The following is a 27192-nucleotide window of genomic DNA, read 5'->3' as shown; positions in this document are numbered from 1 at the left end:
TATTCAATAAGGTTAAACTGTTTACATACTACATAGGAAGAAGATTCTTGTAACTCTTAAGAGCTGTATCTCTATTAGGGCAATTAGGAGTACACTTAGAGAGTGTGGGCATAAGTTGACTTTGATGTGATGATAAAAATATTTTTAAGGGGTGAAACAAGGATTGTACTGGGAGGAGAGGAAAGGAGGAGGCAGAATGGAGTAAGCAAAATCACATGAAGAGGCAGGGAAGACCTATTATAGCATAATGTGAGGACTGTCTGAACCTTACTCTCATCGGATCTGGCTCAAAGAGTATTCAGTAAAGAAATCTATCTTACCCTGTAGGGAAGTAGGACGGGAAAGGGAAAAGAGAGTGGTGGGAAGTGACAGAAGGAAGGGCAGCTTGAAGGATGGAGTGATCAGAAGCCAAACACTGATGAGGAGGGACAGGGGGAAAAGAGAGAGACAGAGAGAGACAGAGAGAGAGACAGGGAGACAGAGAGAGAGAGAGAGAGAGAGAGAGAGAGAGAGAGAGAGAGAGAGAGAGAGAGAGAGAGAGAGAAGTATAAACGGGAAAAATAGGATGTAGGGAAATACACAGTAATTATAACTGTCAATGTGAATGAATGGGATGAATTCTCCCATACAACAGAAGCAGATAGCAGAGTGGAATATAAACCATAATTCTAACAATACATGGTTTACAAGAAACACATTAGAAGCAGACACACACAAAGACACACATACACAGAGCAAATACAAAAGAATAAAAGACAGGAGCTGAAGTTTGAAAAAAAGCTGGGGCAGCAATCCTGAACCCAGACAGAGCAAAACTAAAAACAGATCTAATTTTAAAAGACAAAGAAGGAAACTATATCTTGCTAAAAGGTACCACAGAAAATGAAGGAATATCAATACTAAACATATATGTACCCAGCGGCATAGCATCCAAATTCTTAGAGGAGAGACATACAGAAAGAAATAAACAGCAAAACTATGCTAGTGTGGGACCTCAACCTCCCCCTCTCACAATTAGATAAATCTAACCACAAAATAAAGAAATTAAGGAAGTAAATAGAATTTTAGTAACGTTATATATGACAGACCTCTGGAAAAAACTGAATGGGGATAGAAAGGAATATACCTTTTCCTCAGTGGGATGTGGCATCTACACAAAAACTGACTATGTAGTAAGGCATAAACATCTCACATTCAAATGCAGAAAAGCTGAAATATTAAATGCATCCTTTTCAGTTCATAATGTAATAAAAATTATATGTAACAGAGAGCCATGGAAAGACAGGCTAAAAACTAACTAGAAACTAAATAAGCTAATCCTACAGAATGAATGGGTCAAACAACAAATCATAGAAACAACCAATAATTTCATTAAAGAGAATGACAATAATGAGACAAACATACAAAAATGCATGGGATGCAACCAAAGCAGCACTTAGGGAAAAATTTATATCTCTAAATACTTACATGAATATAACAGAGAAAGCGCAGATCAATGAATCTAAGCATGCAACTAAAAAAGCTAGAAAAAGAACAGATTAGAAATTAGAATTAGAGTGAAAAGTGAGCAGAACAAGAACATTATGCACCTTTATAGCAACACTGAAAAAAACAAGTAACTCTAAAAGACTTAAGAACTCTGATCAATACAATGTCCAATCAATATTTCATAACACACTGGGTTAATGATGAAGGCTAATATCAACTTTCTGATAGAGAAGTGATGGACTTGAGGTGTAGAATAAGACATCTTTTCTTTTATATAACAGATGTGGGGATTTGTTTGCTTAACTATGCATATTTGTTCATTTTTTTTTTCTTTTTTGCCCCAATAGTGAAGGGAAAGGATTAGGGGGGAAGAGGAGGGAGGAAGAAGTACATATCCACTTTTTAAAAATAAATTTAATTTTTTTTAAAAAAGAGTCACTTTTCTCCTGTGTAAGGCAAATAAAAAGTAATAAGTTAGTTAATCTAATTATATATTCACCAAAACAAAGGGGGAAAGGGCTACATATCTTGGAAGTTTGTAAACTATCATATAGTCATAGTAATGGAGGACCTAAAATTGCTCTCCAGCCACTTTTCTGCTTCCTAATTACTACTAAGTACTCTGCCAGAAAATTAAAGGAGTAAGGCAGGTTCTTGAGCCTCACTGACCTCCAGGTCCATGGTATATCACCTATACCTTTGTGCTTCCTTCTTTCTATGCTCCGAGGAAAACATTAATACTTTTACTTAAGGATTCCTTTTTTTACTGAATAACACTATTAGATAAAAAAGATTTTGCGGACTGGCCTAGAAGCCCAATTACTATTTCTATGAGAAAATGATTCTTAAGTTAAGCAACTAGCTCAGGAATGAACTTTTGGATTAACCTCTTGGTTTTACAAACAAATCCTGATAGTTTCTTATTTTTATCTTAAAAATTCTTCCAAATCTGATTGGGGATTCAACATTTTATGAGCTGTTAGTTTTCAAATCTAGCCTTTAAAGTCACTTTGGAAGCCACTGCATACACTACTGTGAATGGCAACTAGCATTTTCCTCCTCACAGTTTTCCAAGGATGTCTGAGCAAATCAAAGCTGTCTCAAAAAATGTAACAAAATAAGTCATTTAAATTACAGTTGAATCTCAACTTCAGTCTGGTTATAATGAATACACTTTTCATGGCCTATCACTGACATCTAAACTCCCAGCATCTATTGATGAGGCCTTAGGCATTCTATATAAACATGACAAAGGCATTTTTACTTTTTGTATGTTAGATTAATGGATCCTAATTATAGAATCTCTAAAATGTAGTTCATGCTACCTATGAAAGCAAACATGCTGCAAGTCACATATGGCAAACTTGAGTCCAGCCCCTATGCAAATCATGTGAAATTCAAATTAATTACAATTAACCAGGTTAAAAATGCATTTTAAGTGCCTATTAACCGCAAAGTTCCAAATAAATGTGAACTTTCTATTGCTTCAAGGAAGTAAATCATTAAAAACTTATAACAAACTCTTTATCTGTAAAAAAAGACAAAGTTAGAAAATGAACTTAGTTATCTACCATACAGAGAGTCTTCACTAGTAAGGCCAGAAGATTTAAATTCATTTCCCAAAGTTGACAGCTGAATGGCAAACAGGATGCTGCTCACACTCTGGTGCCTGGTAAATCAGTCAAGTGAATTTTGGGTACTTCAAGCACTTCAGTGAAGGTCTCTGAGTCCTTTCTAATTCTTTATAACTTTCCCCTCACTTTTGAGCATGCTTTACTTTTGACAATATCTCTTCCATCCTGACCAAGTCACTGGAAACCATGCTTCTACGTCTTTTCTATACCTTTCAAGTCAGTGTATCCTAATCTTAGTCAACAGGTTTTTTTTTCTTTTTACTTCAACCTCTTTTTATCTTCATTCTGGAACTTGTGGATCAAGCACCCTAAAAGCTAAGGGGAATCAGTTAGATCATTCTAAATTCTATTCTAAAGAAAAAATCTTAACAAGTCCTTCAACAAATATTAAAGAGAATCAATAGTTATAAATTTACGTGAGATTTCAACTGCTAACATTCATAGAAGTGAAAGCATTTCTTTGGAGGGAAAATTCTTGTTTACCCATCAGTATTTTTACATAATCTTAACAGAAAAGTGCAGCTAAACACCTCTTTTTGAAACTTCCATGATGTGCAAGAACTGACTCCAGTTAATAAGTATAAGTCTTTCATCCAAGCACACGAGGCATTGAAGAGAGAAGATCTGATTTGTTTTTTAAGTGCTGAGAGGTGAAGCCCAATGAATTCCAAGCATTATACATTTTGTTGCTCTACGTTAAACCTGTTTAAGTAATCCAACTAAAGCTATTTATTGTTCTATCTGAATATTACACCTGAAATGTCAATTTAATGAAGTCCAAATTGATAAAAACACAAGACTAAATGCACCATACATGTATATTTGTTTGCCTTGATATAAGAACATTTAACACTACATATATATTATAAAGAACAACAAGAATTTCTTTTGAAAACTCAACTTCAAAAATGCCACTATTATTTATATGGCAATGAAACAATAAGCTTACCACAGCTTTCAAGCAACCATAACTGTTTTGGTGGAGAGTTACCCTCAACATAAATCAACACAATCCCACACAATAATGTCTCCAATTTATTATCTTTTCCACAGTACAAAGTTTCACAAACCAAATATCCTCTGTAGTTATTCAAAGTCTGTAAACAAGTGCCCATATTTCCCCCCCAGTTTAAGTTTGTGAATGTTTTAAGTCCTTCAGTCAAGTTCCAAGTATGTCACTTGCAAAAAGAATCAAGAAGCTCAGTTCATTAAATTATGCATATCTTTTATCATACAGCCTGCAATGCAGTAAAATCACAGTGAAAGCCCTTGGGAACAAACAACAGAAACAAAAGCCATGATCTCTACAGCAGGACTTGAAACTTGAGAATAATAAAGGTGTCTAAAGAAGCTTCCCCTAATAAAAGTGTAGGTTTCCATTTCCAGAAATCAAGTCAGTTAGAAATCCTAGGTTCTATTTAAAAACCCATTTAGATTTAAAAGTGAAAACAGCCTCCTCTCCTTAGTCATTTTATAAGCCCTAGACAGTTTCACTTGCAGAGATTTTTTTTTCCAGTCTGGAAAACAGTAGTGCAATTAGTTTTACTTTAAGTTACTTAGTCCAGTATTGTAAATAGCTCTGTGGAAAGATAAGAAGATGCTCTGGTAAACAAGAAATTTTTGCAAGCCCATGTGGGCTTACTAGTCCATTAAAGCTCAGAAGTCCAAAGTGGCTTTCAAAAAAAGTTTTTTATATACATAACTAATAACAAAGCAGAAATAAATAGGCAGGAATAACTGTAAACTGTCTCAATGTTTTAATGATTTTTTCAGTGACAAGCTGGTATGACGTACGGATGGCAGAGTCACTTTAACAAGCAAACAGTTGCCTTTAAGGGCATTCCATTATGGCATTCATTCTGGAAAGCCCGAATGGAATTACATTCCTAAAATTTTAAAATAACAAAAAAATTTCTTAAGTGAAAGATAAAGAAAAGTTTAATGATGCCACACTTGTGGATTTCTACTAGCCAATTCATTTGGATTTCTTCTTAAAAAGGCTTTTAATTTTTGATGGCTTTTTGCTTTTCTCTCCATTCTGACAAAGGTCCTGCGGGATACTGCTTATCCTGGGGACATTTCGGATTTCTTGAATGGGTTTGCTTTCATTGTTGGCTGATGAAGATGAAGTGTGGCGAGATTTAGAAACAGGCATACCACTAGAAAGTTGGTTCATGCTGCAAGATTTCTCCAAGATACCATTATAAACTTTGCTTGCAGGACTGAATATCATACTCTTAGTTTCTGTCAGACCTATACAATCAGGAGAACCCCTGGAAATATTAACAGTTACTGGTGAGCCTCCTCTTGATGAATCTTCTAATGAGAGTTCCTCCCTCGATATTTTTCGAGGAGATAATGTATGGTACATCTCAAGGCTTGAAGGCGGAGACTGTTTTCTTCCAATGGATGAGTTTAAGGAGTCACATTCTGAAGCTGTATCTGGTACTTCCCTGAATGAGATAAAATCAAAACAAAAAAAGGTAAAGATAAAATGCTAACAGGAAAAGATGACATTCTAATTTACTCAATATACAATTATATTCACTCTACTGTGATTTGAAAAGGGGGATACCTAAAGTGAATTTCACAAATTTCAATAACCAAACCAAGAATAATCTTCATTACTAAGATTTACATTATTTGCAATAATGTAAAAATATGTTTAATTTAGGAAAAGGAAGAAATGATGAAATATTTTTATTTCTAATCTGGAAAATATATCTATAACAAATTGAAAATAGGACCGCCTTATTACATTCTAGGTAGTTTAGCATTTTTATTTCAAGATTTACTACAAATCATTGTCTCTCTCGATGTATTTTTTTAGGTTCTACATATACAATCTTATTAAACATATTTTCACATTAGTCATGTTGTATAGAAGAATTATACTGAATGGGAAGAACCATGAGAAAGAAAAAACAAAACAAAAAAGGGAGTAAATAGCAGGCTTTGATTTGCATTCATACTCCATATTTCTTTCTCTTGATGTGGATGGCATTTTCCACCATGAATCCTTTGGAATTGTTTTAGGTCCATGTGTTGCTGATCAATGTATATTTCAAAGCACAACTGAGTATTACCATTTGAAAAAGTTTTCTTTGTCTTCCTTCTCCCAGTTATTTTCTAAATTTTTTGCTCAACTGGACAGTTAAAAATTTACAATGAAAAATTCAGTTTCATTTACTTCAAGAAAAAAAAAGGTAGATAATCAATTGAAATGCATAAAAGTACAGCTATGAACATGCTAAAGATTATATCATTTAAAGGCAAGATAACACAAAATAAAATTGGCCAAGTTGTTCTATCTTATTTAAATTTTTTTTATAAAAATGAACATCCCTTTAAAAATTGCCTTATAACTGCCATGTCTTTGGAAGAATAAAATAAAGATTTACACTGGAAAGTTCTACATTAGAGTCAATTAAATTAAACAAAGGGAACAAGTAAAAATGTACACTTCCATGGGTACAAACATTAAGAGAAATACTGTAATTTTCTATTGGGAAAGATGTTATCCTAACCCCTGGTTTTTCAGTATCTGGTTATACTCTTAGTTTCTGTCAGGTACATGATCAGAACATGAATCATCCCTGGATAAATTCTCAAATTAGAATTACTCCCTTGAAAATTAGATTGAAGTCTTTTGTTTTTATAGCCCAATCATTTCTCACTTACCACTCTTACTGATCTCTTGATATTTTTAAAGAGACAAAAATGTTTGGCCTATGACAATATTTTAGGAAACTCAGTTAACTTCAAATCAAGAATTTTAACCTACAATAGGCAAAAAAATTTTAATCTCCTTATCCACCAAAATGTACAAATGAAAGGATTATAAGCAAATAGGTATCTTTCTAAACCCATTTCTTCAAGACATTTCTATTGCTTCTTTCCCTCCCTGAGAAAAGTAGAGAGAAAAAAGGGAGAATAACATGGTAGAAAGGAATAATGAAAAAAATAAGGGAGATAGTCAAGAAGAGAAATAGTTGACAAAAGGTAGAAATGGAGTATAAATAGAGAAGAATGCTAAGTAAGGAAATTGTTCATAAAACTATCTGTTATGCTACTGTTATTCTTACAAATCACAAAGCCATCCATTTCCGAGGAGCAAAGCACCATGCAAATTTTCCAGAATCGTCTGGGTGTCTGAAATGAGTTATAGGCCTGAAGAGCCCATGTAGGAGCATACTCTCAAAGTCACCACTGCCACTCATCCTAAGAAGCACAAGGTAGGTGAGAGCATTGCCTTTAAGTGACATAATCTTCAGGAAGCTGAAAAAATTAGTAACACATTTCTGGTACTATAATTAGAAGTGAAAAAGCTTCCTTTTTGGTAGAAGAGCATTTTAACTAAACCCACATATCACTGTTACCCTGGGAAAGATGAGTCCTGTTACTGCTGGAGTAGCATTCCACAGTAATAAGCAGAAACACTGCCCATTCACTGCATTCTACAGTCTAAAGTTACTAACTTAATACTTTAGTAGAGGCATAATGGAGAGCCAGTCTCAGGTTCAGGAAAACCTGGGGTCAAATCCAGCTTCAGATATGTATTGCCTTTGTGACCCTGGGCAAGTCTAATGTTTCAGTTTCCCAGGCAACTTTTTAAAAACATGAATTGTAGAACAACTATTGATCTATACTGATTTAAGGGAGTTTCCTCACTAGGAGTTCTCTACACTGATGAAAGCACAGGTCCAGACCAAAAATAAATAAAAATAAAATAATATAGTATGCTATAATGAAATGAACACTGGATTGGACGTGGGAAGAACTGAATTTTAGTTTGGATTCTTTAACCAATTGTGATTTTCAATAAGAAGCTAAACCTTAAGCATAACTGTAACAATGCATCCCCAAGGTGTGGAAACGAACTTGTTCAATCACTACCAATGACTAACTAAGAGAAGAGCTCTCTAGTTTACAATCATTACTAATGTATTTAGAATGATCTCAGGTTCTTCTCCACAACTGTCTCTTCCCTATTCTACATAATCGTATGACTTCAAGACACTGATCTTTAACATGCATTTTATCTTAATATCTAGAACTGTTACCAATAATTTGTTCTGCACAAATAGTAGTGCCAAAACATTCACGACAAAAATTACTAGAAAAAGAAGTTGACTGAATCAAAGATACAGCCTGAGGTCCTAGGGATGTCAATATAATACAAGACTTAGAAGGAGATTTCCATCATACTGGGTAGCTTTCCTATGAATCCAACAGGTTAAGAAAGATATGTATTATGGAATATATATTATATGTAATGGCTCTTTTTTGCAATGGCAAAGAACTGGAAAGTAGGAGAATGTACATCAATTGGAAAATACGTAAACCAATTATGGTATATGAATGTAATGGAATACTATCATAAAATAAGAAATTATAAAGGGGATAATTTCAGACAAATTTGGGCAAGTTTGAATTCACAGTGAAGTGACCAGAACTAGGAGAACAATTTATACAATAACATTATGAAGAAAAACCACCTTTGAAAGTCTGAGAATCTGATCAATGAAATGACTAAATATGATTCCAGAATATTCATGACAAGGCATATTATCCTCCTGATAGAAAGGTTCTGGACTCAATATGCAAAATGAGATATATTTCTGGACACAACCAGACTATACGACTATACGGATTTGTTACGAGAATGTCACTGTTGTTTTTTAATGGGGTAAAGAGATTGCTGGAACAGAACAGAATCCACATACACACACACACACACACACATACTCACACACAATAGCAAAAGAGAACAAAGAATCAAAGACAAGCAAAAGAGCTTTGAAAGGTGGGGGTTAAATTTGTTGTGTACTAAAAATAAAAGCAAGCAACATATAACAGACTGAAATTTCATGTACAATCCTCTGAGTTTGTACAATGTTTACTGAAATGCTGATTTTTATCAGATGGTATGTGTTGAAGTTCAATTCAGAATTTTTCTTTAAAGGCACAGATGTATGGAAATCTGTGCTGGCGGAGGGAGTACTAGACTAGAACACACGAAGTCTGTCTCCTGGTCTATTTATGCATGGAGCTACTACTTTCATTTCATCATGTGCACATGCTTTACTTAGGCGTGTGTGAATGCTGACTTCACAAGCTTATAAATTCCTAAGACAAATTCTTTCTCTGTAATTTCTTTGTACAACATAACAAATAGATAAATAATTAATTACATGATTGATAATTATGCCTTATTTTACCCAGGACTTCTCATTTCAAAGCACTTGGGCATAAATTCTCTCACGAGTAGAAACACAGTAAAATTTACAGCAAGGAACAGTGTACACATGTGGACAAATATCCAATCCAGGGTTATCAGTAACTGGTTGGAGGCTCCACCAAACTTCTTCTTCTAAGACAGGAGGGCCAAAAATTGAATGGCACATGTCATTATTCCTTGAAGCGGTTTGGTTTTTTTATCCCTCAACTGCCTCTGCAATCAAAGAGTTATTTCATTATAATTATTAATTTACTTGATCTTTTGTTATGTAGCTTAGCTGTTCTCTCTCATTTGGCTGCTTCGTGTGTGAAATTCTAACCCAGGTTAAAAATATTTCACAAGATAGTATCCATAAAAACCTAATAAAACTAAACCCCTTAATATATTGGAAGGTTTCTTATCCCTACATACCCAAATGAATTTGGGGATCAAGCAATTCAAGTATGCTAAGATATTTAAACTGAATTTTCCACATTCCTGGGTTTTCTCTACTACATATGGCAAATTTTACTACAGAAAATTTTATGTCTACAGAAGTACAAGGAAAATTAATCCTATAGATTTTTGCCAATTTATGCAATCTAGATTCTCTAAAGGTCAGAATTAGAATGATGAAAGACAGTATTATTCCTTAATGACACTAGTCTACTAATCACTTCATAACCAGACTTCCTTTAAACAAAGTGATTATTTTGCAACTGTTAAGCTGATTCTTCTGTTTCTTTTTGGATAGATTTTTATAAAAGTTAGAGCAAATTAGAGAAACAATGGTTGTAAGAGACAGTCTAGGCTAGTGTCCTAGCACAAAAGCCTCATGACAATTGTAGTTAACAAAGTCAGTAACAGAATCATGGGCAATTAGAGCTAGATATCATCCAGTCCCACCACTTTATTTGAAAGAAAAGTAAATGGAGATCTACAGGTGTCAATGACTAGCTCAAAATCCTGGTTCCTATGATAGTGTTTCATAATTTCCAGCATATTTTCTCATGCAATCCTCACAGTGATGTGACAACTTCCTTATGAATTGAGACTTAATGAGGTTAAGTGACTAACACAAGGTCATAATCTAAATAAGTACACAGGCTGGGATTAGAACCCAATTCTTCAGACTCCCAAACCAGAGCTCTGACACATTATATCACACCAGTCACATCAACATTTAAAGGGGAGAGAGGGGATCATGGTTCAAAGACAAGCTCTCCTAGGATGCCTCACTGACATGCTACATTTTAAATGCCTCTGCTCAACCAATTTTTAAAATAATCAGTTCAGTAATCATACCACTGTTTGTCAGCAGTGAAGTAAATGGCCTCTTCCTCTTCTTCCGTGCGATAAAGAGCAGGGCAACTTGAAACTGAAAGAATGTCAGGATCAGGGGAAGGCAAAGAATGTTGTAAGTGCTGAGGATGCCGAGGATGAGGCGTATGTGAAGGAAGCTGAGCATGTGGAGACTGTGGGGACGACGGCACAATACTTCGGCGAGAACGACATAGGCTGCTGCTTCTTGCTAATGACATGGGAGGTTTCGGAATGGACCCTACAAAAAGAAAAAATATTTAAAGAACACTCCCCTAAACAAAATTCAAATTACAATGATGACCATAGGCTCCCTTTATTCATATGATTTATTCACATACATAAGAGAATTATGAGATAGCACTGTCTGACCATCTTTACTTCATTTATCCTCTGACTTTGGGCTGATACTATTAGCTCATAAGAAAATTAAGTCTTTTTCAGAAATAAGTACTTATTTTGAAAGCAACTGGCTTAAAAGCCAAGAGAAATGAAAAGAACATGTGCATAGAAAAACAACTGAATCATAACATCGCCAACTGCCTAACCTCTTTACTGAGTCATTCCAAAGATGACTAACACGGTAAAGTTTCACAGAATTAGTATAAGAAAGTATTTAAAAGATAATGTTTCAAACTGAAAAAGCATTAATGGTTCCTGATATTAAATAGGCCTTCTTTAATAATGCAATCATATTTTAGATTGATTTTAGGCAAACAGTTATCTTTTCAGATACTGCAATCTAATACAGATATTAAAATCAAATAACTTCAAGAAGTTATAAATTAGGGAATCATTTTGATCTATGTTGCTTAATATTTTGGTGTTTTTGCTTCACCTTCTCCAGAAATTCTAACTGAACTGATGCCAACTGATGTGTTTTTCTCTGAGGCTTTGCTTGTATATGTTTTAGACTTGTTTGTCTTTTTCTGAGTTTGCCTTGCAGAGGTCCCTGTCACGCTTTTCAGGGTGGAACACTTTTTGTTTGTTCGTTCTTCCAGTCTATGTCTTGACTTCTGCCTGGATAATGGGCCTGGCCTTTGTCACATTCTTGGTCTTGTCGTCGCTTTCTTTGGGGTACTGAGTATTGTATTATTTCTGGACTACGGAAGAGCTTGGGTTCAGAACTGCAAGTACTTTTTAGTGCTCCCAAAGTGATCTGACACAGGGTAAACTGCTGCCCTCCTACTCCAAGCTCTACAAATTCCTAGGTTCTGGTTTGAGCAACACTAGAATGCTATATAGAACTCTGCCCGTTATAGTCACTGTGGAAGGCTCTCTTGCATCAGAGTGACAGAAATGGAGGTTCCGCTCTGGTCTGGGTTTCCTGTCCTGGTTGTTCCTCTACTGTGGAGGTGGAGTAGATGCTGAAACTGAGATACTGCTCTTTGCTCCTGTGATCTAAGCAACATCTAAGCTGCTCGCTTCTGAACTTCCTTCTTTCTAAGAATCCTAATGCACTCCAAGTGCTTCCCTCCCCTTCCCTCTACCCTTGGGAACTGGGAAATAAGAAATATAGATAATGGGGTGTAGAAATCTATCTTGTTCTACAAGAAAAGAGAGAAGATGAGAATAAAGGAAGGGAGGGCTGTGTGTGATACAATGGAGGGCAGACTGGGGGAAAGGGGGGTAATCAGAATGCATGGTGTCTTGGGTGGGGGGAGGGAAGAGATGGAGAGAAAATTTGGAACTCAATATCTTGTGGAAATGCATGTTGAAAACTAAAAATTAATCAAAGTTTAAAAAAAAAAGCAAGCTTGGGATTTTAAAACCATATACTGTATTAAGCAGCAACAAAATTTATTTCCAGTACTTTATTTCTATTGAATAGCTCATTCCTAAGGACATACATATATACACACATAACCCTCACATACTGTGTGTGTGTATGTGTAGATACAGCTATAGACGTGCGCACACACACCCACACACACACACATATTCATCCTTATCATCCTTAGATTACAGAGTTTTTTCTTCCTTTGATGGTGTGCAATGCTACTACTTTCAAAATTTACTCCTGAAAGAAATAATGGAATCTAAAGGCAAATTAGGTATACTTTTTAAAAACTTTATTTTTCTTGGGGTTTTTGGGGATGGTGGGGTGGTTCTTTCACATACTAATCTGGAAATCTGTTTTGCATAACTGCCATGTATAATCTATATCAGATTGCTTTCCTTCCATATATATTTCCATACACACACACACACACACACACACACACACACACACACACACACACATACACACACACGTATATAAACCCTCCAACTACCCAAACATTGAGAAAAGTTTCGAGAGTTACAAATACTATCTTTCTTTTCATGCTTCTCCTGATTCTTGTGTTTGAAAGTCAAATTTTCTATTCAGCTCTGTTTTTTATCAAGAATGCTTGAAAGTCTTCTATTTCACTGAATGACCATTTTTTCCTCTGAAGTATTATACTCAGTTTTGCTGGGTAGGTGATTCTTGGTTTTGATCCTAGTTCCTTTGACTTCTGGAATATCATATTCCAAGCCCTTCAATCCCTTAATGTAGAAACTGCTAGATCTTATGTTATCCTGATTGTAGTTCCACGATACTTGAATTGTTTCTTTCTGGCTGCTTGCAATATTTTCTCCTTGACCTGGGAACTCTGGAATTTGGCTACAATACTCCTAGGAGTTTTCCTTTTGGGATCTCTTTCAGGAGGTGATTGGTAGATTCTTTCAATATTTATTTTACCATCTAGTTCTAGAATATCAGGGCAATGTTCCTTGATAATTTCATGAAAGATGACGTCTAGGTTCTTTTTTGATCATGGCTTTCAGATAGTCCTATAATTTTTAAATTGTTTCTCCTGGATCTATTTTCCAGATCAGTTGTTTTTCCAATGAGCTATTTCACAATGTCTTCTGCTTCCATCTTCTCCATTCTAATTTTTAAAAAACTATTCTCTTCAGTGAGCTTTTGAACCTCCTTTTCCATTTGGCTAATTCTGCTTTTTAAAGCATTCTTCTCCTCATTGGCTTTTTGAACCCCTTTTGTCATTTGAGTTAGTCTATTTTTAAAGGTGTTATTTTCTTCAGCATTTTTTGGGGTCTCCTTTAGCAGGCTGTTGACTCATTTTTCACGATTTTCTTGCATCACTCTCATTTCTCTTCCCAATTTTTCCTCTACTTCTCTTACTTGATTTTCAAAATCCTTTTTCAGCTCCTCCATGGCATGAGACCATTGCATATTTTTTTTGAAGGTTTTGGATGCAAAAGCCTTGACTTTTATGTCTTCCTCTGATGGTATGCATTGTTTTTCTTCATCTGAAAGGATGGAAGAAAATACCTGTTCACCGAGAAAGTAACCTTCTATAGTCTTACTTTTTTTCCCTTTGTTGGGTATTTTTTGCCAGCCAGTTACTTGGCTTTTGAGTCCTTTGTCAAGTGGTAGGTATACTCTGGGGACCTGTAAGCTCTCAGTTCCTCCAAGGTAGCACAATCAAAGGAGAGAAGTTTACTCCTCTCCTGATCTGCACTCTGGTCTGGAAGCAATCACAAGCACTCTTCTGCCCAGGATCTGAGAGTAGAATTCCCTCTCCAGAGCCTCTAGCAGCTCCACCAGCCAGTGCTCCTCCTCACCCCAGGATCGCCACTCAGGGCTGAGACTCACATCAGCAGTTTGATTCCCCCAGGGTCTTTAGGCCAAGGGCTCCAAAAATGGATGCTGCTGCCACCTGGGGCCAAAGGTGGGGAAGGACCCTGTTCCCTTCTCACCCAGGTGAAAGAGTTTTCTCACTAACCTTTGAAGCTATCTTTGGCATATGTGGGTTGAGAATCTGGGACCCACAGCTGCGCCTGTGATTTCACGTCCTGAAGCCTGCTCTGCTCCTATTCTTGCTGAAACGTACCGTGCAGTCAAGGTTGGGCTGTGTTCCACTCTGAGCCCCTTGTGATAGACCTTTCCTGTCAGCCTTCCAGGCAGCGTTGGGCTGGTAATCTCTTTTACTCTGTTGTTTTGTGGCTTCTGCTGCTCTAGAATTTGTTTAGAGTCATTTTTTACAGGTACTTTATGGGCTATGGGAGGAGACCTACGACAGGTCCTTCTTTCTACTCCACTACTTTGGCTCTGCCACACACCACCACCCCCCCAAGCTTGTTTTTATTTCCACTTTCTACCTATATTTTCTCACTGTAACTATTCTGATTTGGCAGCTAAATTTTTTAAATTATGCACAACAACATCTGAAACTAACTCATGCTTTTCATATAGATTTTTTTAAAGTATATGTATAAAGTACTTTGTAAACCTGAATATGGCACAAAAATGTCCTTTATAGTCTTCATTACTATTAACTGAAAGTCTGTTTTAAGGTAAAGCATAGTAGCATTAAAAGCACTGAGCTTGGAGCTAGATGATCTGAGACCAAGTCCTAGTTCTGTCATGTGTCTTTGGCCAAATCACTACCTAAGACTCTATTTCCTCATATATAATATAGATAGAAAGCCAATCTCAATGTCAGGAACATCTGGGTTCAAATCTACCTCTGGTACAAACTGGCTTTGTGACCCTGGAGAAATCATTTGAACTTCTTTCTTAGTGCCCCCAGGCAACTTTCTAAATGTATATATTGTAGAGCAGTTGCTAATCTGTACTGATAAAAGGACTTTCATCATAAGAAACCCCTACAAATGAAACCATGGGTCCAGAAAGAAAAGGAAAGGGGAAAGGAAAGACAGGGAAGAGACAAGGAGGATATAAGGAGGGAGGAGAGAAGGAGTAGCAAAGGAAGAAGGAGGAGGAAGGGAGTGAAGAAAAAAGGAGGGGAGGATAAGCAAGCCTACTGTTTAACAATGGAATATCCAAGTGAAAATTTAGCCTGAAACCAATTAAGTTTTTTGTTGTTCTCTGACATTCCATATGCTAACATCTATATGTCTCCTCCACCAAACTATCTGATGGGCAGTTTTGCTGTTCTTAACAGTAGTAATAATAAGTCCATAACGATAATAATGACATAATAAAGACATTATTAGAATAGCTAATTTTCAGAATAAGCACTTCATTTCACAGACATGCTATAATATTAGAAATCATATCAATAAGAGAAAACAAAATTCAGTTAAAATTTATAAATTATCATGTTTCTATTCCAAACTTTGATAAAGAAGTAATACTTGGGATAAAAAAAATCCATATTGGGTATTATATATGCTCAAATGTCATAAATCCAAAATTTTCATTTAAGTATTAAAGCCTCACAACTATAGATAGTTTAGTTAATGTATAGTAAGGGCTAGCTAATTTTACAGGGCTTGTTTGCTGTTTGGGTGATGTATTTTTTTGGTTAGAGAAAATCTGAAATGTGGTCTACCCAGTAAAAGAAGTTTCGATACGTGTTAGTGGAGGGAGGTAGTGCCAATAATAAAATTAGGTCATCTTGAAGTATGGTGATAGTAAATTTAATATATATAAAGAACTGTGCAACCCAAAGTATAACAGTCATCCCAAAAGTCTTAACACAATCTAAGCACTAATAGCTGCTAGCATTTATACGGGGTATCTCGAAAGCCTTAGTGCAGATTTAAGTACTAATAGCTTTAAACTATCTGTGCTACTGTGCCATCTACCTTACAAGACTTGTTATGCCCTCAATTTTAAAAATGATTTAGCTTTCTTTAACATTTGACATATCTATTGTTCAATTATCCATATTTTTTGGACAGTACTTTCATCAACTATTAGTTATTGGCTTATGTACATATTTGCAACCTCAACGATGAGACATCTCTAAAGCAATCACTGCCTAGTGCTTCTTTGTAACCACAATGCCTTGTGCAACAGGTGTTTAATAAATACATGCTGATTGGTTCATTAAGCAAATTCATCCCCAATGTTTATTTAAATTCAATAAAGTCATGGTTTTACAATTTATACTTTTGAATTCTGAGTATTTAAATGATAATGCAAAAAAAGCCTTAGAGGAAGAGAACAGATAAATGTCAGGCAACCATAAAGAAAGCTATGCTAGAAATCTAGTAGTTTTTTTAAGTTATATCATCAATTTAACTATTTTAATTATAATCATTTATTATATCATATATTTTAACCATACAACCTACCTGAAAATTGTGAAACTATTGGAGGTGTGTCTTCATCTAAGTCATCAACTCCACCAGCAATTGGGTAGGGTGGAATAGAGACTCTAGGCATCACTACCCAACTGTGATCGGAATAAAGAGAAGACGTCAGGCTAGGCAGGCCTGAGTTATGCGCTATTTGAAATCCACAGATCTTCTCAATCTGCTGCCAGCGAAAAAGTCGCTCTCGTAAACAAGTTGTCAACTCAGAGAGAGCTTTCCTGGGAAAAGTTAAGACAATAGTTAATTATTCATCACCTCAGTAAATTTGATGTGAAATGACAAATGTCACTTGTGGAAAGAGACCTACATTTTTAAAGGAGTTTTTCTTTTTTTCAGCATTTTTGATGTCATTTGTCATTTAAATTTGTCAAATAAAGAGTTCACAGTAGAATAATTAACCCCATGTATTTACCAACACTGATAAAGGAAAAAAATTAACCATTCCTAGAAGGCCATAATAGTTTGTACAATTTACCTAATCAAAATAATATGCCAAACTCTGATGTAAATGTCTTTGTAAATGTAAACTTACAATTTAAAAAAACATGTTAAAAAAGATTACTGATGTTAATTTTCTTACTTTGCTTCAAGAATTTTATGGTCCACCTCATCCAGAGATGAGCTGTGTGCAACATGCAGAGTCCCAAAGACTGTGTTTCTCTTTTTTTTTATCTTCTCTGCCTAAGAATATCAGAAAAGAAAGAATGAATCTAAACATCAACTTAAAACACATTTATACACAATACCTACACATGAATGAAGTTTATTTTACTTAATATAAATTTAATAACCATGGAAATTGCTACAAAATTAGCAACTCAGAAACCAATTTTATGGTTTCCAAAAAACGGAACAATGGAGTGGATTGCTTTCTCAAAAGGCAATATTAATCAATAAAACTCAAATCCCTGTTCTAAAGAATTTTTCCCTAATCTCTATTGCTGAAACAAACAAACAACAACAAAACCTGAATCTTTCCAATGAGGCTACAAAAGAAGTATTAACTAGACCCTATTAAAATGGAGAGAGGGAGTCAGTTAAGTAGCACTTGGGTTTACTAAAAACCAAGCTAACATTTCATCTTATTTCAAACAATTAAATAAGGTGTCAGATAAGAACCTCCAGTTACTACTAATCTGAATCTGATATGATGCATCAACCTAGAGGAGAAAAGCTCCATATAAAACATTTATAGTAACGATGAAAAATGTTACCTGTCATTAATTTCCTCTGGTAAAATACATATTCTTCCAAATTTAGAGTAAATTTTATAACCTAATACTACAGAAAGACTAAATCTAAAACCCCAAAAATATGCCTCAGGACACTCCAATACCTTGGAAGTTAGAATAATGCCATCCTGAATGGTCTTATTAAGAAACAAAATCAACATGCTCTTAAAATATGAGACAAAATAAAATACCTCATCTTTAGCAATTGCTAATTGCATTTCAGCATTCTGTCTTTTAATATTGTAGTACTGTACTTCCACTTCATGTGTTAACTGAAGCCATTTTTGCAATGCATCAGGAACAGACCAACTACTTCTAAGTTCAAATTCCTTCTCAGCTTTTTTCAGAGCCATCCGAACCTTAAAAATGAGGAATACGTAAATGATTAAGATTTTACTATGTACTAAATTTATTTTTAAAAAGCCATCTTCATTCTTTTAATGGTTGTTTTAATATACTGTTCTGGACAATTTTTTTTTTAAATCATCACCTGGCAGTCACACATACTTGTAATACTTATTCAGAGCTATTGTCTTATATCAAATGGGATGTTTGTGTTGAACTGGAAAAGAAAACGCCTAAGTCAGACCTTAAGTCTATGTCATACCTCTATGAAATTTCCCACACAGCAAAAACTTAATTCTTGCTAAATTAATCACTGAAGGCAAGATATGGGTACTGGACAATGACAGACAATGGCGGTAAGAATCTAGAGAGTGGAATTACTGTGTAACATGGATACCAGGTAAAGAGTGGTAAATCAATGATCTGGAAGTAGTACTAGGACATGGCATTAGAGATAAAATCAATTACTCGTCTCCTACTGAGGGAAGAAATGAAAAGAGAATTTATGTGAAAGGGGAAAAAAAGCCCTCAAGAATTTAATAGCTTAGCAAATTCAAAGTGTCAAAAAAAATGAGTAAGTAGTCAAAAACCCATTTCAGGCTACATTAACAGAATTATTCCCAGGTAGGTAATAACTGCATCATTCATTGCCCTGGCTAAGACAACATCTGGAATACTGTGTTGAGTTTGTGGCGCTTCAGTTTAGAAAGGACACTGACAAACTGGAGTCAGTCTAAAAGAGAAAAACCACACTAGTGAAAGACTTGAAATCATGTTACACAAGAATCACCTGAAAGAACTATAGCTGCTTAAGCTAAATCAGAGACAAGAAGAGACTTGAGGGAAGGAAAGTAATCACTGTCTTCAAATATTTGAAAAATAATGAGGAAGAGAGGGGATTAACCTTATTCTGCTTGATTTCATGGAAAGAAAAATAGCATCAACAGGGAGAAGTTATAGAGAGGCAGATTTCAGTTCAAAAAAGAATTTCCTAACAATGGGCTACCACTATTACTCAGTCATTTTCCTCTTTTGAGGTTCACCATACCTACCACCAATCAAAACCTGGATATCTGTGTCTACAGACCTGTCAGACGCTCTCCTTCTTTTCTCAATGAATTCAATACTCCCAACTCCTGCTCTCATACCAGGTATTTCAACATATATATTGATACTCCCTCTAAAACCCAAACACACCAGGCGCCCAATTTACTCATATTCCATGACCTATATTTCTTCACCCTACTTCAGCCACACACAAGGATGGGCATACCTTTAAATTTATCATCACCCCAAAAGGCACAACTTTCATGTTCATGAACTCTGAAATTTCCCTATCTGATCATAACCTATTAGCATTTCATTTTTTACCTTGCTCTTTGTCCATATCATGACCTCTAATTCTTCCATCCCTCAGTTCTCAATCCCATCAACATCAACATCACCCCTCCACTAGTCACAATCTTCTTCCTTATCCATCTTAACACCTTGGTGAACCAGTTCAACTATACATGGCCCTTACCTCAAGTCCTCTGCCCCTGTATATTGCTGTATACCCTGACAAGTCCCAACCTTGGATCACCACCACTATCTACACTTCTATGCATGTGTTGCCAAAAAAAACTGGAGAAAGCTACCTAAACATGCTGAGTCCATTACAAATTTATGTTACATAACTTCACCTGAGCCCTAAATTATTAGGGGTGAGGAATCTGCAACCTTGAGACCCCATGTGGCCCTCTAGATCCTCAAATCCCAAAGGATTGTTCTATGAAGTTTGGATTCAGTCAAAGGGCTGCACTTCAAGACCTAGAAACCTACATGGTCTTTGAAGACACAGGTTCCACACTCCTGTTAGACAATCCCTCTTTTCCCTTCCTCCTTATCTTGTATCACCCAGTTAAGATGCCTTGTGCCACTATCTCTTCTTTCACCCCATCTCACATGAGGAGGTGGGCATTTACCTTGTCAAAGGTAACCCTTCTGCATGCACAAGTCAACCCATCCCCAAAAGAGGATGCCCAAGCCCTCTCCATCCTTCTTATTCTCACTTACCTTCAAACTCTCTGTGACTGCTGGCTGACTCTCTACTAAAAACATGCCCATGTTTCATCCATTCTCAAAAAACCCTTACTTGATACATCTATCCCAGCTAATTACTGTCCTATATCTTTTGTGCCTTGTGCAGCTAAACTCCCTGAGAAAGTCATCTGCAAAAGATGGCCGCATTTACTCTTCCCTCTCTTTTTAATTTTCTACAGTCTAGCTTCTAACCTCATCATTCAACCAAAAATGATCTCTCCATAGTTATATCTTAATTGCCAAATTCAATGGCCTTTTCTCATTTCTCCTCCACGTTCACCTCTCTACATCCTTTGACACTGTCAGTCACAAAAACTGGTACAGAAAACAAATGTGTGGCTATGTAACACTCCACTAAGTCTAAGGGAAAGAGCCTAGCGCCTCCGTCTGTGGCTAATTCTGACTCTTCAGAATGAACTGGGGCAATGTCGAATGTGAATTGCCCTGCATGAGAGAAGGCTGCGATGCTGTTGAGGCTCAGCCTCTAAGGAAGACACAGATGATGAGGAGTCAGAAAGTGAGCAATAGGGGAATTTAAGGAATGAAGACTGAAATTACCAAAGATCCTGAGAGAGAAATAAATAATTTTATTTATCAATATTAATAACGAGGAAATATAGGGTCTTGATCAGGTAAGAGTCTAGATAGTTGTGAATATTGCAAGAGAAAGAAAAATTAATCAATACCTGATGAAGCAGAAGTCTCTGGGGATTGCTAAGAGGGTATGGAACGACAGTCAGATATTCTTTAATGTTTTAACAGATGAATAAGAAATATAAAAACAGAATTTATGGCCTCCATAGTAGAAATAATTGGTAAACAGAACAACTTGAATTGACAAATCTCACCAAAGAAACAAAAGATATAACTGATTGGGAATGCAAATACACAGAAGTAAAGAGCGATCTGAAAGAGATTTAAATAGCTATTATGTCACAAGAAAGCCTGATCTCTATAGTAAAATACACTGATATCAAAGACAGGATGTAGAGAGACAACTTCAGAATTAGAGTGTTCCCAGAAAATCACAAGTTGGACACCTAAACTTGATGATGCAAGAAATAATACAAGAAAACTGAAAAGAACTTCTAAACACAAATAACAAAGTGCCAGCTGAATGGCTCTAGATATCACTTCTAGAAAGGAAAAAAAACTCTATGACATTCACTCCAAGAAACTTACTGGTTAAACTTAACATTTCCAAGGACAAACAACAAATTCTACAAGGGAACGGAAGAGTAATCTGCAGATATAAAGGAAAGGAAATGTGAATTACACCAAGACTATTCAGCATCTACTATAGTGTATCATGAAGAGTAAAGGAGCTCAGGATGTAACCCAAGATGATGTGCCCTCTAAACTGAGTCTAACCATTAGTGAAAAAATATGGATGTTTAATATAAAACAGTTTGAGGCTTTCTTAAAAAGAAAACTAAACTTTAATAAATTATTTGCTTTTCAAATACCTTAAACAGAAATAAAAGAAAGGTAAACAAATGGAGCAACTAAAGGCAACAAAAAGAAAATAACAACAAAGAGATCATTGAGAGATTTCTTCCAAAAAACAGAGGAGACCAGGGTAAAGGCAGAAGACAAACAGAAGTTATGGTGGGAAAACAGGCCTGAAACATCGTAAACCTCACAACATAATACCTACAAGTGAATCAATGTTTTAGAGAGACTAAATTACAGAAAAAGGGGACAGGGGGAAGAAGAGAATAGAAGGGAATATGTGATGTACCCTAATCAAGTCAAAGGTTCATGAAGAATAATGCCTCTAATCTCTCAACAAGAAGAGAATCTACAGAATCAACAGCAAGGAGGCAAAGGGAAATAATGAAAGAGAAGAACAAACGGGGAAAATCTCATTATAGTGGAGAAAGGAGGGTGTCCCACTGAACAATGTTCCCAAAAGGAATAGAGCTTCTATAAAGAGACATGAGGACATTTTAATAAACATGATAAATATCATCTGTAGGGATTTGGTTCTTAGATGGCACCGACTTCATCCTGCCTTGCCAGGAGAAACAGAGCTCTGGGGGGCAAATGACACCCCGAAAAGTGGGAGAGCACGGACCCAGGGAAGAGATTTCATGGCAAATGGGGCAAAAAATGATGAGAACAAAGGTTAATAATGAGCTGCACAATGAAGGACACAGAAAATCTTCTAACGGGGGAATAACTTATCGCCTGTAGGAATTGGTATTTCTAAGAATAAATCACAACAGGAAAAATGTGCCCAGGGAATGAAACTTCTAAAGCAACAACACAGAAACTATTTAGAAAAAAACTAGTCACTTTTGAAGCTTTATAATTCCATGAAGAACACAGAGGCTAAAGGACTAAACAAATGTAAAGGCCATCACTCACAGGATAGATGTCTAGAATAGATAGAAAATGAAGATAAACAATAAAGAAAATGAGGGAAAGAAATCTTTTTTTCCAAAAAGACACAGGAAATAAAAATTCTAAAAGACTAAAAGAAATACAAGGTGAAGTGAGGAAAAGAAGAGGGATTTTACTTCACTACTTATCTGAGAGTAAAAATAGGGAAAGATTAAATAACTAAATAAAAGTTATAAAGAAAAAGGAAGTAAGGTTAGCTTCTTAGTAACTCCAAAACTAGGAAAAGGAGAAACAATAGATGGGGGAATGAAGCTGAAGGGAAGAAAGCCAGAGTGGAATAAAGTTGTCTTAAACTGAAGAGACAAAGTACTATGTTTACAAAGGAAGAGGGAAAAAATTCCAAATTCTGGGGAAGAGGATTAGACACAAAGAGAGGAAAATATAAACCTAACTCTTGTATCTTTAAGGGTGAATGGATTAAACAATCTGATAAACTGGGAGAGGATTCTAGGAAAATGACAAAATAGGTTGGAAAACTTTCAGCTCTCCGAATTTCCTCCACAAAAAAAGACAGAACCACATCAGGAAGAGTGGAAATAAACAAAAGTTGGAGAAAAGCAGCAGTCCTCCTAAGAGAATTTAAGAAGATCCTGAGTGATGTGCAAAGACTTCAAAGACCCATTCTGCAGAATCAACAAACAGCTAGCACTGAGGGTACTTGGTTGGGGAGGCAATCTCAGCCTCAGGAACTTTCACCCATAAAATAGTGTGGAGGTCCAGAGGCTGAGGAGAAGATTTAATGACCTTCCACTGTAGGAGGAAGCCAAGTACAGCTATGTTGATCAGACAAGCCCTGGAGAAGAAGCTAGGACACTGGGAGAATGCAGTAGCAGAGGGGCAGGGACCCTGCTGGCTGTGGACATTAGCAGGAGAGCACAGTCACTGGTTGCAGCTCCAGGACTGAGAAAACAGTTGTAGTCTACAGCTACTAAAGGGACAGTTGGGAGTAAGACTGTTTGAGAGGTAAGGTGCTTGGGGGCCCTAGATGAGGCTTAGCAGTGGAGAGGAGAGACCTCTGAAAATAACACTAAGAAGGACCTAAGGTTTGAGGAGTCGTTCCCCATACCTCAGGCCTAGAATTTGGTTATACTAATAGCTGCTAAAAATAAAACAAAATAAAAAGAGTAAACAAAGGAAAAAACAACCCAACCACAGAGAGCTAATATGGAGGTAGTGAAGATCTGGGTTCATATTCAGAGGAAGATAATGGAGCTGTAAAAAAAAAAAAAAAGCCTCTCCTTTTCAATGATAAACATCAAATGGTTCCAAGCACAAAAAGAGTTCTTGGAAGAACTTAAAAAGGACTTTAAAAAGAATCTTGATACAATATTACAAGAAATTATCAAGGAAAATTGCCTTGGAGTTCTAGAGAAGGCAAAACAGAAAGAGAAAAAATTCACTGACTATCACCTGAAAGAGATCCCAAGAGGAATACTTACAGGAATATCACAGCCAAGTTTCAAAGGTCCCAGGTTAAAGGCAAAATTTTGTAGCAACAAGAAAAAAAAAAACCAATGGAGCTACAATAAGGATTACACAAGACCTATCATCTCCTACACTGAAAGATCATAGGTTTTGGAATATTATATTTCATAGCAAAAATAGCTAAGGTTACAATCAAAGGTAGCTTACTCAGCAAAGTATAATCCTGAATAGGGAGAGGGGAAGGGAAGGGCATTTAACAAACTAAAAGACTTTCAGGTATTTATGACAAAAATAGTAGAACTTAAGGGAAAATTCAACATATAACATCCAGGAGAAATATAAGGTAACCATTAAAGACCAATTATATAGGACTCAATAAGGTCAACTTGTTTACTTCTTATATGTGAAATAGTTATCCGTAATCTTATGGTTGTCATCATTATTTGAGTAGTTTGAAAGAAAAGTTTGGGCTGAGCTGTGCATGATAGGATCATTAAAAAAAAACTGTGTAAGGGAGAGATAAAAAGGAATAATTATTTCATATAAATGAGGTATAAAAGGAAGCACTGATAAAGATGGTAGTAGGGAGAAGGGGAGGTAGTGCTGGAAACTTACTCTCGTTGGAACTGGATTAAAGAGGGAACAACATATATATCTAGAAGGGCATAAACATCTTTTAAATTCAGAAAGAAATAAGAAGGCAAGGGGATAAGGGAGGGATAAAGGAGGGACTTTCATGGGGTAGGGTAGGTTAAGGAATAAGAGGGCAAGGTAGCCGATAAAAGTAAAACAAAGGAGTGAGGAAGGACAAGATAAATAAGGTAAGAAGGATGGGGAAAAATAGGAAAAAGGAAAACACAGAAATAATTACAGCTTTGGAATGTGAATGGAATGGATTTACCCAAAAGATGGAAATGGATAGCAGATTAAAAATTTGAATTCAACAATATGTTGCCGCTTTTAGAAAATACTATAAAAATGAGAGATACATGCACACACAAAAAGGCAGGAGTAGAATTTATTATGTAAAAAAAAAAGGGTTGTAATCATTATCTCAGGCAAAGTTAAAGCTAAAACAGATTTAATCAAAAGAGAAAAATAGGGAAGCTACACTACGTATCAGCAATATTATATAAAATTGTTTTAGATCATTTGAAATTATCAAACAGTATAAAATACCTAAAAGTATACCTACCAAGAAAGACAAAGGAACTATATGGTCATAAATATAAAAACACTTTTTATACTAATAAGGTAAGATATAAATAATTGGAGGAATATTTATTGTTCATGGATAGGTAAAGCCAATATAGTTTTTAGAAATGAAAATTTTACCCAACTAATGTATTTATTCAATGCCATCCCAATTAAATTATGAAAAAAACTTACTGAGTTAGAAAAAATTAATAACAAAGTTTATCTGGAAGGACAAAAAGTCAAGAATTTTAAGGAAACCAGGGGAAAAAGGATGTAAAGGAAGTACCTTCAGTAGGATTCGACCTTAAACTATAGTATAAGATAAGAGCATTATGAAAATATAAAATGGATAATTTTGATTATTTTAAATTAAGATTTTCTTATAAAAATAAAACCAATATAGTCAAGAATACAGGGAATGCAGAAAATTGGGGGGAAAACTTTCAAAGATAATCTCTCAGAAAGGACGTGTTTGTGTGGAATATTACTGTGGTGTAGGAAATGAGCTGGTTGATTTAGAAAAACAAAGATTTGGTCTATAAAGGAAGATGCTATCCACCTTCAGAGAAAGAAATGAAAGTGGAAATACACATAGACATGTATGAGTGTATATGTGCATATTTGTAGATATCTCTCTGTGTGTAATTGCTTTTAACTGTAGACTTGGGGGAAGAATAAAGTAAAAAGTGGAAACAGAGAACAAAAGAAAACCTACAAGGAAACAAAGAAAAGCTGGGTAGCTTTGAAAACAATGAGTAGTATTTATTATATATAGGTTTCCTTAAGATGGAAATGCATTGTTTTATACTGAACTCTCTCTTACACTCTGCTGTGTACACTGCAATGTTCTTTTTTTCTTTTCTCATTATGTATTTAAGATTAAAATAAATACTTACCAAAAACCGAGAAAAACAATTTAATAAACTGAAAAAGAATGACAGGTTGGACAGGACAAGAAACACACTTAAAAATACACACACACACACACACACACACACACACACACAGAATAAAAACAATATGCTGGAAAAAATTACTATCAATAGACTAATCCAAAATAAGTGAATTCAAAAAGTAGGAGTTGCAATCACATTATCAAACAATGCAAAAACAAACATTCACAACATAAAAAGGGATAAAAAAAAAGCAGCTCAATTAAGCTGAAAGGAACCACAGACAACAAATCAGTCTCATTATTAAACTTATGTGCTACAAGTGCCTTAGCATCTAAATTAATAAAAATAAAAAAAATGAACTGAACTACAAGAAGACAGACAGTGATACAACAGTAGCTGGAGGTTTCAATGGTCCTCTGTCAGTTTTGGACAAATTTAAGAGAAAGACGTAAAAAAAGCAAACACAGTATTAATAAAACTCAAGAGAAACTACAGCTAAAAAGTTATGATGTCTTCTAAATAAAAATGCTAAAGAATATACATTTTCCTCAGAAATGAAAACCACAAAGAATTGAGAGACACATGGGGAGACAAACTTGAGGCAGAGTGATATGAGCAGATCTATAAAAAACAATATACATAATACAAAAAATGCAAATGGAAAAATAAAAACAAAAGAAATGGGATGTTGTATAATTATAATGATCAAACTTGGTCCTAGAGAAAAGTTGGAAAAAATGTAACTCTCATCACTTTTTTGAAGTGGTGGAGGACTATGGATATAGCATACAAAATATACTGTCAGAAATGGTTAATGCATTGGTTTGTTTGGC

The 27192-nt window shown here is 35.5% G+C and overlaps 1 protein-coding gene across 2 annotated transcripts in view; it reads right to left on the bottom strand.

Moving 5' to 3' along the window:
* Positions 1-4139: 4139 nt before the first annotated feature.
* Positions 4140-27192, bottom strand: part of STIM2 (stromal interaction molecule 2) — a 178901-nt gene continuing 155848 nt past the window's right edge. For both annotated transcript variants that reach the window (XM_072620423.1, XM_072620424.1), the window contains 5 exons: positions 18200-18367; positions 17357-17457; positions 16756-16994; positions 10648-10903; positions 4140-5575 (listed from right to left, as the gene is read on the bottom strand). In XM_072620423.1, coding sequence (XP_072476524.1) covers positions 5098-5575; positions 10648-10903; positions 16756-16994; positions 17357-17457; positions 18200-18367 — 1242 coding nt within the window. In that variant the 3' untranslated portion in view covers positions 4140-5097. The remainder of the gene's footprint in view (positions 5576-10647; positions 10904-16755; positions 16995-17356; positions 17458-18199; positions 18368-27192) is intronic.

Source organism: Notamacropus eugenii, chromosome 6 (assembly GCF_028372415.1).
Source record: "Notamacropus eugenii isolate mMacEug1 chromosome 6, mMacEug1.pri_v2, whole genome shotgun sequence".
NCBI classification, from domain to species: domain Eukaryota; kingdom Metazoa; phylum Chordata; class Mammalia; order Diprotodontia; family Macropodidae; genus Notamacropus; species Notamacropus eugenii.
Note: the sequence above shows the minus strand (reverse complement) of the source record. Positions and strands in the feature narration are given on the sequence as shown.